The sequence below is a fragment of the Chiloscyllium plagiosum genome, chromosome 11, assembly GCF_004010195.1.
Source record: "Chiloscyllium plagiosum isolate BGI_BamShark_2017 chromosome 11, ASM401019v2, whole genome shotgun sequence".
Classification (NCBI taxonomy): Eukaryota; Metazoa; Chordata; class Chondrichthyes; order Orectolobiformes; family Hemiscylliidae; genus Chiloscyllium; species Chiloscyllium plagiosum.
In genome coordinates this window covers 17,146,632-17,160,153 of record NC_057720.1, presented here as the reverse complement: position 1 = coordinate 17,160,153, position 13,522 = coordinate 17,146,632, and the positions used below count along the sequence as shown (strand labels likewise).

Genomic DNA, 13,522 nt, shown 5'->3' with positions numbered 1-13,522 from the left:
CAACCCTCTGAAGAGTAACCCACCCAGACCTGCTTCCCTCTGACTAATGCACCCAACACTATGGGCAATTTACCATGGTCAATTCACCTGACCTGCACATCTTTGGACTGTGGGAGGAAACCCACGCAGACACAGGGAGAATGTGCAAACTCCACACAGACAGTCACCCGAGGCTGGAATTGAACGTGGGTCCCTGGTGCTGTGAGGCTGTAGTGCTCACCACTGAGCCACCATGCTACCCTAAGTTGAAAATATTTAGTTTTTCATTTCTGAAATATTTGTTTTTCAGTTCTCACATAATGCTGATATTCTTCACCATTTTCTTGTTATTTACTCTGTTCCCTAATAGGCAGGATCTCGCTTGCACAATTCATTTGTATAACAAACAGCCTCTGTATCCATATCTTGGAGCTCACCTCTCAGCAATGTACAAATAATTTGACTGCAAACAAATTGTCATATCACTTCCTCCCACCATGTGGATAGTGAAGAAGGTTGTCAAAGGATACAGGAGGGTACAGATCATAAATCCATACAGTGTGGAAGTAGGCTATTCGGCCCATCAAGTACACACTGACCCTCCAAAGAATCCCACCCAGACCCACCTGACTACCTTATTCCTATAACCCCACATTTCCAATGGCTAACCGACCTAGCCTGCACATCTTTGGACACTGTGGCCAATTTAAGATGGCCAATCCACCTAGCCTGCACATCTTAGGACTGTGGGAGAACATCCAAGCACCTAGAGGAAACCCAAATAGACACTAGGAGAAAGTGCAAACTCCACAGGTGCCCAAGGGTGAAATTAAACCCAGGTCCCTGGATCTATGAGACAGCAGTGATAACCACTGAGCAATCATGCAGCCCTGATCAGTAATCAAGATAAAGTAATTGTGGGACTTGGTGAATAAGAAATAAGGGTTGCTTTGACTGGGTTGTGTTACTTGCCTCCTCCCTTCTTCCTCATCTTCAGTTGGTTGTCAGATAGGTTGTGGTATGATGATGAGGTGATGCAATATGTAACAAGTTGCCATACTGTGCTCACACAATAATGTTGTCACCATACTGGTCAACTTTAGTAGTTCTTCCTGCTACCATTGTACTTCTGGCACTTGTTTCTCTCTGTCACAATACACATGCTGTTTCTTTCTCTTTTACCCATGTGTATCCTTCCAGTGTGAAAAGTGACTTACAATGCAGTTGAGATGCTTTCTGTGCAGCTCTGTAGTGAGGAATTATCAACAAGAGCTAAGTATTAAACTCTTCCATAAGCAATTTAAGTGGGAAAGGAATCAGGAACGAGCATAATTACTACGGGAACAAACATCACTTATTATTAAAAGATAAAGCACTGTCCCTGAACATTTTAACTTTTTTTAATCTTTGGGAAACTGACATAAATGGCATTTATTTATTGACACTGTTTAGTTGTTCTGAGAAGGTGATAGTGGGCCAGATTTTGAAGTATGGCAGTACATTTAATGAAGTTGCTTATACAGCACTTAACATAGGGAGAGGCTGCCTTTTGACTGTATAATGATGAAGGAACAGTAAGATAGATCAAAGTCAGAATGGTATGTGATTTTGGAGGTGTTGGTGTTCCAATGAGTGTACTATCCATGGGCTTCTAAATTGTAGCAGTTGTGGATTTTGAAGGTTCTTTTGAAAAAGCATTGGCAAAAGTATGGCCTGGGAAATCTATGAAACACCATATTTCATTATAAAGTATCACTTCTTAGCAGTCATTGATAAATAAGGAACCAATAAGGCAAGTAACCCAAGAGAGTTATGTTTGTAAACATTCTAATATTAAAGATTCTTGTCACTTTTTAAAACAAAAACATGTTGAATTATTTCCTCAGCATCCCATGTCTTGCACAAAAGGATTGCTCCATGGAAAATGTTCACTGGGAATTACTTGGTTTGGGGCCCTGAGGACCATAGCACTTTTCCCCAACCCAGGGTTGTCTGTTCAAGAAACAACTCCGTATCACCCAGTTTCATTCGTGTTGCAACTGAAAGTGTATTGCAGGGGCATGTCCTCTGCAAAAAATATTTGAGGATAAATTAGAAACTACAACTGGCAAAGACTTGCTATTAATTTGAAACTCGGCTCAAATCCCTGTAATAATAAATGTAAAACAATATATTTTCCTTTGCAATACCTGAAGGACAAAATAAAAGCATAGATTTTACTATTTTACCATCCTTATTAATGAGGGCACTGGTAAATGCTTTAATGGGTGTAATATGTGGCATTCGTAAAATAGTGGAATTACTGTACTGTATGTTCCTTTGCCACGTTTAGACCTATGACATTTAGCTGGAAGATTTATTTGAATACTCTGTAATTGACTTAACTACTTGGCCTTTTCCTGGACGATGATTCTGTTAGTTAGGCAAAGTCATTGGCAAGAAAAGATGGCAATTCTTTATCACAGCTTGATGATATGCTGCCTTAGACAACCTTGGTATCATTCATGAAAGCATTCTGAGGATGGACTGTCTCAAGCTCCTATCATGAGCAGATACTGTAACGGACAAATGTAGAATAGAGAAAAGATCAAAAGGAAGTTGGTTTCTGTAATCTCATTTTAAAAACTCAATTATTCAAAAAAGGTTTGAAGAATGAATGGATTGAAGTAGACTGAATTATGAATTCAAACAATTGTAAATGTTGAATTCTTAAATTTCAATCTACATATGTGACTTGGACCCACATACTAGAAATACTGGAGAATGCCTGTATTGTTCAGATTGCATTTTTGCCTTATGAAATGCATTGTAAAAGTACAGTAATGCTACTGTTACAGTTTCACACTATGATATTAAATACTACAATAGTGTTATGTTCCAGCTGTTCAGAATCTTTATTTATTAAGTAGCAATGCTGCTAGACATTTAAAAATTGGCAGAGGTCAGATGAGTTAAATCTTAATTCAGATTGTTATGCAGGGGTTCAGTGGAGTCCTGTTCCCTGGATGCTGCCTGACCTGCTGTGCTGTTCCAGCAATAAAGTTTCAACTTTGATCTCCAGCATCTGCAGACCTCACTTTCTCCTGTAATAAGAAGATGCAAGTTTATTATAACTATAATTTTACAGTAAATTGAGTCTTGAAAGTGAGAACTGTTTTTCAAAAGAAAAATCAATGTTTCAAAATCAATATTGTTTGCCAACTCCTCCCCCTTTATCCATAGCTGAAGAAGAGGACATAGAATCTTTTCTGCCACCAGAACTTGCAATTCTGAGAAAGCCATTGAAATCACCTGATGAGGTGTTTCCTGGACTTCGCGAAGTCTTTCAGTTTCCATTTCCTTTTGACCAAGATGATTATGACAGGGTGGACACATCTCTCAAACTGCCACAGAGATCCCAGGATAGCACATTTGAACAATTAATGAGGAACGGATTATCTGAAGCAGAAGAGATTCAGACCTTTGAAAATGTGGCCCTGTCAGTTCAGTGTGAGGACAAAAGAATGAGAGCTGTAATTGAGAAGAGCAGCCTTCAGGTTTGTTTAAATCCATTACCTTTTTCTATCATGATAATGTGTGGAGTATTTGCACATTCATATTTACAATGTTGATAATAGAATGTGTCAAAACCGTTGCCTGCCCTGTACTGTTATGTATCAGAGTACATTCTTTGCTGACAAAGCAACAAGGCTGTGCTTAAGTTTAATGTTCGTACAAGAGTTATGTTAATCTGAATGTAGCCTGAACTGGAAGACCAGTTTAACACTTTTCACCCAAAAGTTAGGTCAGCTAAATTTGCTGCCTTTTCCCATTGTGAAATGCATTGTACAAGTAATGCTACTGTTACTATTTCACACTATGCTATTAAATACTACAAAAGTGTTATGTTTCACCTGTTTCAGAATCTTTGTTTGTTTCAATAGGTACTGTACATTTATTTAGACGAAAAATAATAGATTTTGATTTTCAGTTTTTCGGTCTCAAAGGAGTGAGTTGTTTCTACAAAGAAACATTTAAAACAAAATATGTTCACTGTCATTTGCCACTTGGTTCTATCTGCGGCCAGCAGAGTCATACTCCAAAATTCACTGCCAACAATAGTCGAAGTGACAGTTTTCCCCAATTAATCCCATCCACCACAACCACTGGATATGAACTATCAATAGTATAATAATCAATAAATTGACTCCATCTGAACTTCTCACTGTCTCGGGAAAGCATCCAACATAATCAAAGACCCCTTCTACGCCAGTTATACTTTCTTCCACCTTCTTTCATCAGATAAGAGATATGAAAGTTTGCATACATATATGAACAGATTCAAGAATTGCTTCTTCCCTGCTGTTACCAGACTTAAGAACGGACCTCTGAAATGTTACTGTTGATCTCTCACTCTCTGCACCTTCTCTGTAACTCTGACCCAATTATGCATTGTGTTCTGCTACCTTGATGCATTTTTTAAGGTGCAATCTGCCTGTATAGCATGCAAAACAACACTTGTCACATGTAGCGAGATACAGTGAAAACAATAAATTAAATGGAAACTCCAATTGTGTCTTGTTTGGTTGACTGTTAGAGCACTGATGCAAAGCAATTAGACTATATTCATAACATGGACATGTTTGTTTGGAGGAGCAGTAATTATACCTTCAATACACATCAAGGATGCTGTCCACTTTTAATGTTTTGTGACCTTCTTTCTTTTAGACTGAGGCGACTACAGTAACACAAGTTTCTCTACTCGATCCAAAATGCAAAGCAGAGGAAAACTCTACACATTACATTTTGGAGTCTTCACTCACTAGCTGTGAGACAACTAAATATCCTACTTCAGATGGTTTCACCATTTATTTGAACTCAGTAAGCAAACCAATATATAATATCCCTATTTTAGATTTGTTTCAAATGGCTGATGATAACAATGTCTAACTTTTGTACTTGGGGAAAGACTATTGTTTGTTTTTAAAAAAAAACTTTGTATTTTCACCAATAGTTCTTTGCTGCATGATATACTACATAGAAGTTATTAGTTAGAAAAAATATTATCAATCAGTTTCTTAAAATACAAAAGTATAAACTAAGAGATCAAATTTTAGTTTTATCCACCAAAAGTAGTTCCAGAATTATTTTCTCCCCCCTCAATTTCTTGTTAAGAGGTGGGATTCAGGGCTGTTAACTCTATAATCACAGCAGAAACCTGATGAGAAACTTTAACAGTAACCTGGATGAACCAGTACATTTCCCTTGACGAAAACACTACTATGTTACCTCATTAAACTATATTTTTTCTTATTTCCAGTTGTTCCTGCTTAGCTTAGAAAGAGAATTCCAGGCATAGTGTAAAAGATCCTGAGACAAATGGTTGAGTGATGAAAGAAAGCTTTAGCGGTCCTTTAGGAGACAACCAGGGAGCCAAGTAAAATGCAAACAAAGTGAGAGTGGAGAATAGCAACAACTTTTATAAAAATTCTGCATATAAAGTTAGATTTCAGTAATTTCCATAGTACATGGTGAAAGCATGTGAAGCAAAAAGACAATGGAAAATGAAGGAATCAAAAAATGTCCAATATCAAGGTCTTAAGGAGTTGGCAGGGCAAATTGATGGATTGGACAAGTTACGGATGACACAAGCATAATGACAGAGTGACTACCAATGGAAGTTTGGGGGAGAATGGAAAAAAAAGTAGTGACAAGTTGTTTAAAGAACAGAAGTATACAAATTTGAGATGAAAATTTATAGTCAGAAAGCAAATTTTTTTTATTTTACTTATTTCTTTATGAGCAATGGTTTGTGAAATCAGCTAATATGAAACGATTTTTCTAAATCACTGAAATTTTTCCTGATTGATAGATTGTGATACAGCTAGAGTACTGCTGTGAAGGAAGTGGATGGTATGGTGATAACGAAGAATCGGGAGACAATGGCTTCCCTGGAGATGGCGACGACCCAATTCCGAGCAGACCAAAAATTGTTCGGGTATGCTGTTTGTGTCCAGCATGTTTAAATTCACATTCTGAAATAGTTTGTGCAAGCTGAACAGGTTAGAGGTCATGGAAATATGCATATTTTTGCAAGGCCAAAAGTCTTCTCAAATTCATAGTTCTACGAATAAAGATTGATATTAACCCTTCATCTGCTGGCCACCAAATGTACGCTCACTCTAGGCAACCCAAGCTTATTGAGTACAGTGAGAGTTAATACAGTTTAGGGTTTCAGCTGTCCTCATTACATAAATAATGAATAAAGTTTAATAGGTTATTTGTTTCCCCTTTTTTCCAACAAAGAGATGTTTTTGATGAAAAAGGCCGTTTCCAAATGTGAGATGTGCAGTGATAAGTTGTTCAGTAATTATTTCCAAACTGTCTCTTGAGAGTATGTTATTACAATCATGATCTTCTTATATTGTATAATGTTCTTGAAATGCACTGCACATTCAATTTTCTGTCCATTTCTCTTTCATAAGAGGGTGCACTTGCATAGGTGCCTCACCTGAGCCGGTTTTCTTAATTTGTGCTGACAGTGCTTAGATGAGAGCATGTATGAAGGCAGTCAGCCCATAAGAGAGGGGCATTAATACTTCATCTGATGAAGGAGCAGCTCTCTGAAAGTCTATAATTTCAAATAAGCCTGTTGGACTATAAACTGGTGTCGTCTGACTTCTGATCTTGTCCAGTCCAGTCCAACACCTGCACCTCCACGTCAAAAGAGAGGGGGACTTAATTAAGATGATAATGAGAGCCTGAGAGCACTGAGGGTAAATACACCTTTGAAGCCCCCTAACCCCAGCCTTCCTGCCCACTGTTGCAGCCACAATCTGTCCTAAGGACATGCGTGCCTTGTGCAACGTCGGCTCACTACAAGAGTTTTAACATTGCTGAGGAGGTGCCCTTTCTCTTTCTTTCTTGCAGCAACAAATTGCAGTTTCGTTTGGGCAAAGAGTACAATCCATTAGACAATCGGCTTCAAGAGCTGTAATTAGTCAGCAAGATAGCCTTCTGGTCACTGACCTATGTCAGAAAAACTCCCTGCTGAGTGACTATTTCCAACCCAGTGCAGATCCAAGAGACCAATTTGACTCCAGTGACAACCCAACCCAACTCAAAATACAAACGCTACTCATTGTATCTGAGACTGATCCTAACCTTATATGGACATGCATGTGTTGAGCTCCTTGCCTAGTTCCTACTGGGCCTAATTTTAATCAATGAAACTGGCAAGTCGTAGGTCTGGCAATGGGGGAGCTTTTTGGGGGATAGTATTAATAATACAGTAGGATTTAAGGTGATTATGGATAAGGCCTAAGATGGACTGGAAATAAAGGTTTTGAATTGTGTGAAGACCAATTTTTAATAATGTAAGACGGGATTTGGCTGAAGTTGTCTGGGAGCAGCCACTTGTAGAAAAATTAGCATTAGAGCACTGCAAAACATTTAAAGAGTAATAGTGAGAGTGCAGAGTCAACATGTTTTCATGAAGGTGGAAGGTGGGACCAGGAAGTCCTGAGAACTCTGCATGTAAAAGGCTGCAAAGGATTGGGTAAGAAAATAAAAACTAAGCTTATGATAGATACCGAAAATTCAGTGAATGCCCTCAGACTCTAAAAGTGTAGGGAATAGCTTAAAAAAGAAATTAGGAAACCAAAGAATGGACATGAAAAAACATTGGCAAGTAACATTAAGGAGAATCCTTAGAAAAAAAGTATATTAGCGAAAAGTGAATAACCAGGGAAAGATTGGTAGGGTGAAGGGGACCAAAGTGGCAATCTGTATGGGGAGCCAGAAGACATAGCTGAGGATTTAAATGAGTACTTTCAGCTGTGTTCGCAGTACTGAAGGCCTAGAAATCAGGAATGAGAGCTGTAATATAATTGAACAAGTTGGCATTGAGAGGCAGGATGAACAAGCGATTTTGGCAGGCTTAAAAATAGATAAATTCCTAATCCCAGATGAAATGTATCCAAGGCTGTTGTAGAACAGAAGAGAGAAGATTGCAAGGACTCTAGCATTAATTTTCAAGTCCCCTTTGGCAACAGAAGGGGTCCAAAGGACTGCAGAACAGGTAACATAATACCATTATTCAAAAAGGGTTGTAGGGGTAAACCAGGAATCTATAGGCTAGTGAGTCTAACATATATGGAAAAAATTCTAAGGTACAGAATTAAACTCCACTTGAAGGGGCAGGTTTGCTGATAACACAAAAATTGGTGGTGTGATAAAAAAGCAAGAATGAAAACCTTGGTCTACAGAACAATTATAAATGGGCTAAACAGTGACAGATACAAATTAATCCTGAAAGATTTCAAGACAACTAACAAGGCATGGGAATACATATTGAATGGCAGGATTCTAGGCAGGATAAGTGATCAGAGGGACCAGTGTGCATGTCCACAGATCCTTGCAGGCAGCTGGACCGGTAGAGAAGGTGCTCTCGAAGGCATGTGGGATACTTGGTTTTATTAGACATGGCACTGAATGCAAGAGCAAGGAGGTTATAGTGAAGCTATATTTCATGTTAATTTGACCACAACTGGAGTGCTGTATATAGTTCTGGTCACCACATTATAGGAAGTATGTGATTACACTAGAGAGGAGAGTGCAAAAGAGATTCCTTAGGACATTACCTCAACTGAAGCAACTCAGCAATGAAAAAAGACTGGATAGTCTGGATTAGTTTTCCTTGGAGCAGAGAAGTCTGAGGGATAAATCTGATTGAAGTGTATATATTTCTGAGAGGCAAAGACAGGATGGATATGAATATACTTTCTCCCTTTAGTAGCAGGGTCAGTAACCAGTGGGCCCAATCCTAAGGTTAGGGACAGGAGGTTTTGAGGGGATATGAGGAAAAACATTTTCACCTAGAGATTGTGGGTGTTTGGAACTCATTGCCTGAAAGGGCGGTAGATATGAGAAACTTCAAGACATTGAAGAACTATTTAGCTGAACACTTGAAATGTCATAGCATACAAGGCTAGGAACCAAGTACTGGAAAATGGGATTAGGGTAGATGGATATTTGATGACTAGTGTGGATAAAATGGGCTGAAAGCTCTCTTTCCATACTGTAAAAAAAAAACTGTTTCACTCTATGACTAACGATAGTGTCTAATTTTCTTAATCTACAGATATTAAAGAAGTTGCAGCAGTTATAATTCTGTAGAAGTTTCAAACTTGACTGCTTGATTCATTGAACATTTTAATCATATTTCACTATATTTTGCTAAATTACCTCAGAGTTTGTGGTATACTGAAATTTATAGATAAAGTTTAATTGTTGATGGCAACTTTTATGGATATTTCAAAAGCAGTTTCCTTTTGTTTCAGTTTAACTGTACGTACTTCACGCCTAGTAAGAAGTCTGAGATGCCTTCCCATTCTGGCTTCCCTTCTTTGACACAAAGCAACAATGCAACTTTGAACATGGAGCTATACAACACAGATCTATTCCGTACTCCCTCACAAGGCGTGCACACTGTTTCGGAGAATAACCCATTATTTGTTGAGGTAATGAGTTGCAAATGAGTTGAAGAATTGTGAAGGCTGTGCCTTTTTTTCTGAACTTTTGCAGTTCTTTTCTTGGCAGCAATTCATAAATTCAAGTGAGCAGATGGTTAAACTATGGCTTAAGTTTCTTTGGTTTGACAGGGAAAATTGTATTAATAAGAAGTCCAAAGTTATCTTGTGATTTTGACCAAATGGATTCTTCTAAACATGGCATTGACCATAATTTCATTCCATTATATAATAGCTTTTGTTAAATTAGTGACTTTTCTCACAACTGTTATATTATCTTATTAAATAAAAACTGGTCATAGATTATCCATATTCTGGCTCATTCACGACATTGTTCATTCACGACATTAGAATTAACAACAAAATTCACCAAGTTCATGTCCAACAAAATGAATACAGTGACTAAACATTTAGTTGCTTAATGATCAGTTGATAATGTTACAATAAAGGATTGAGCCCTGTTATTCATTACAGAGGTGCTGTGTGCATTCTCTCCAAGAGTAACATTCTGGGAATAGAAAAGCGGTGAAGGATTCATCCAAGTGTCTCCATGTTGACAGTATAGTAAATGTTTCTGCAAAAGAGTAAAGTAGGATATGTGTGAGTCTTTTTCAATCATGAATGAGAAAAGACTTTGTCTGTAGAATGTTCTTCTCCTTCAAACTGGCGACAATCTGCATTATAGAAGTTGTAGTATGACTTAAAATCATTCTAATAAGGGTTTTTGTTTTTATCTCATCACACGCATTTAGGTATCTGTAACCAAATCTGACCCAGAAATTAGTTTTGTTATCCAGACCTGCTATATTTCTCCATCGTCGGACCCTGTTTCCTCTTCAGATTACTACACCATTATTGAAAATATTTGCCCAAAGGAGGATTCTGTGAAATTCTACAGTCCTCAGAAGCTTGATTTCCTTGTGCCTCATGCAGAGATGGAAAGAAAAAGGTTCAGCTTTGTGTTTAAGCCAGTCTACAACATGTCCTTAGTTTTTCTTCATTGTGAAATTACACTATGCAGCCAAAAAGATACTGAAAGCCAAGGATTTCCTAATCTTCCTAAGGTTTGTCATATTTCTAAACATAATATATCCTAGCAATGTGCAAGATGAAGGTTGTTTACATTATTTAGATGTCCAGAGTGTCAGAACAATCAAATTTGCTGATCTGTGGTCAGTAACATTAGTTAGAAATTTTGCAGGCAATTATCCAGCTGAAGATAACATGCCCTTTATCCAACAAGTTACTGTACAATTGCTGATGGGCGCTGCTCAAATAATTAATTTGGCTACCAGAATAACTTGTGTATTTCCTGACTTTTTGAAATTACATCTTAAAACTTTTGTAATTGTTGCTTGTATTATTTGTATTCTTTTAACTTAGCTTTTTAAGTGTTGCCAATTATGCAATTATGTAGTGTGCCTTGTGTTGCAGGGGACATTTTACTAGGTTTGTTTTAGATTATGTTGTGATTTCTGAAATATATACTTTATAAGATAAACATAACAAAAATTATTTTTCTGAATGCTATGTATAGTATGTAATTAGCCAATCTGTGCAAGATTTCACAGAATCAATAAGCAACTTAAGTTCACTCCTTGAACACGTTTCAAGTAGATTGTTTGTGACATGTAGAAATCAAAAAAAATGTCATTAACATCAAATGTAACAAAGTCCAGCTATAACATACTTGCTTATTAGTTAATAAAATATAATAATAATAATCAGACCTTTGCAGTACTGATCAACGTAATGCTATTGCAGCATTTGAATTTGTATGTCCTTGAGCTCACTTGGTTTGCTTATTTTCTCCTGCAGTGCATTCCTCCCGATGAAGCTTGTATAGATGTGAATTTGCAAATAATAATGGCTATGATGAGATACAAACAATCCTTCACCAAGCCACTGGCTGTTATTCGTGAAAGAATGAATCTGCCTAAGACACAAGGTGAGCCAACAATAACAATATGAAAGTGGTGTATATGTGTAATATGTAGTTCTGTCCATTGGTTTACATAATCACTAAAGCACTGAAGTTTGTAATCAGTCATTGCATTTCTCCAACACTGGACCTCCATGTAGCCTCCACTCCCTTTGCCCAATTATGAGCGGTTCTAGCTACAGGCTAAACCTGATAATTCCCTCCTGTTCATTTTTCCAGCTGTCCACATCTGTCTCCTCTAAGAAACACCAGAAAACCTTTTTCTGGTCAAGCTTTTAGTCATTTGGCTTTTACACTTTCTTATCAGATTATGTTGCTGTGAAGCAGCTAGGAATATTGTATAACACTAGAAGAATTATACAGTAATGCAGATTATTGTAGACTCATTTCATGTGTAGTCTATTAAGGACACAAGACTCAAATCTATATCACATAGATATAGATAGAAATCAAATTGTTCAGTGAAAAACTTGTATAATCTGTGCCATATGCTAGAATTCTGGCCTTTTTTTTTAGATAAGCTATTATTTGCACATGTTGACAGATAATTGAATAAGAGGAAGGTTGTTTTTACGGTTCTTTGTGGCTTTGCACTCTTAAAGTATTAGAACTATTACTTAGGCAATTATTCTCACAATTCAAGCATAAAGTAGGGTCCATCAGGCAAAGCAAGATGATCTTTTAACAATTTGTAATTTGTTTTGAAGTAGAAGCTATTCTTCAGTGGTCACAATTTTATATGAATGTGTGTAAGTTGGGTTCATTGGAATTCAGTTTCTGACAGCAAAAGTTGAATTTATACAGCATATTCAGGTACAATGTGTCCCAAGGAAAATAACAAGGAATAATTGAAGGGTTGGGGAAGGGACGCGAACTGACTATAAAATAAAAATAAGCTTTCAGAAAGTTTGAAAATAAGGACACTGAATTCAGGAGAAATATCCACTAAATGGGGTCAAGGTATCTGAAAAGTATTGTCCCTGTGGAAGCAGAAGGAAAGGGAATGCCTTGAGATTAGAGCCAGAAGGTTAACAGTTGTAGACCTATGGTAAGGATTGGGATGATTTTGGAGGTAAACAGGAGTAAAGGCAAATCAAGAATTTGAAGGTGAAGTTGAGTTTTAAGTTGGGTATTGTTTGGATATGGAAGGCATTGTAGAACACTGAGGTAAATGCTGAGTGGAAGAAGTTAGAGCTTTTGGAGAATGGATGCTAGAAAAGCATTGATGTGAATCAATCTGGAAGTCGTAAATATTGTACAAGGGTTTTATTAAAGACAGGATTGAAGTAAAAGTGATGGTGAAAATAAGTGGCTTTGATGGTTCAATGCGAGGTTTGAAATTCAGTTCAGGTTCAACAGTGACATCAAAGTTACACAACATGGTGCATCTTGAGTGAGTTTTTAGGGAGGGGAGTGATATCATAGGCAGGAGATTTGGTTGCATGTCCTATGGGCAGCACAGTGGCTGGCTCAGTGGTTAGCACTGCTGCCTCACAGTGCCAGGAACCTAGCTTCAATTCCACAGGGTGACTGTGTGGAGTTTGCATATTCGCCCTGCATGGGTTTCCTCCGTGTGCTCCAGCTTCCTCCCACAGTCCAAAGATGTGCAGGTTAGGTGGATTGGCCATGGAAAATGCAGGGGTTAACAGAGATAGGGTAGTCGGATGGATCTGGGTGGGATGCTTTTTGGAGGGTCGGTGTAAACTAAATGGCTTGCTTCCACACTGTAGGGATTTTTTGATTGATTCTATGATCCTAGACATGATATTAGAAAGGCAGTCAGACAATACTGATGGAAACAGATAGCACTGAGGTAAAATTGGTTGTTACCTGCATGCACTTAAATTCTATAATACATCTGAGTATTGAGAAATATATATATTGTAGATGTGCAGCAACATTATGGTTTACCATGTCATCTGCTTTGGAAAGACTGAGGAATACCAGAAAGGATAACATAATGATCACAGTCACAGAGTCTCCTTGTCATTGTTTGGCTGTGGAATAAGCAGAAGCTAGGATGGAAGGACTTGATAATGGAATTTCAGAGAGGTGAGTGCAGAAAAGATGAGGACTTATTCAAAACATTTTT

General features: G+C 37.6%; 1 protein-coding gene across 4 annotated transcripts in view; it reads left to right on the top strand.

Moving 5' to 3' along the window:
- Positions 1 to 13,522, top strand: part of tgfbr3 (transforming growth factor, beta receptor III) — a 181,546-nt gene that overhangs the window by 151,687 nt on the left and 16,337 nt on the right. For all 4 annotated transcript variants that reach the window (XM_043698779.1, XM_043698780.1, XM_043698778.1 and 1 more), the window contains 6 exons: positions 3,202 to 3,515; positions 4,687 to 4,839; positions 5,831 to 5,956; positions 9,300 to 9,479; positions 10,241 to 10,552; positions 11,307 to 11,436. In XM_043698779.1, the coding sequence (XP_043554714.1) occupies positions 3,202 to 3,515; positions 4,687 to 4,839; positions 5,831 to 5,956; positions 9,300 to 9,479; positions 10,241 to 10,552; positions 11,307 to 11,436 (1,215 nt within the window). The remainder of the gene's footprint in view (positions 1 to 3,201; positions 3,516 to 4,686; positions 4,840 to 5,830; positions 5,957 to 9,299; positions 9,480 to 10,240; positions 10,553 to 11,306; positions 11,437 to 13,522) is intronic.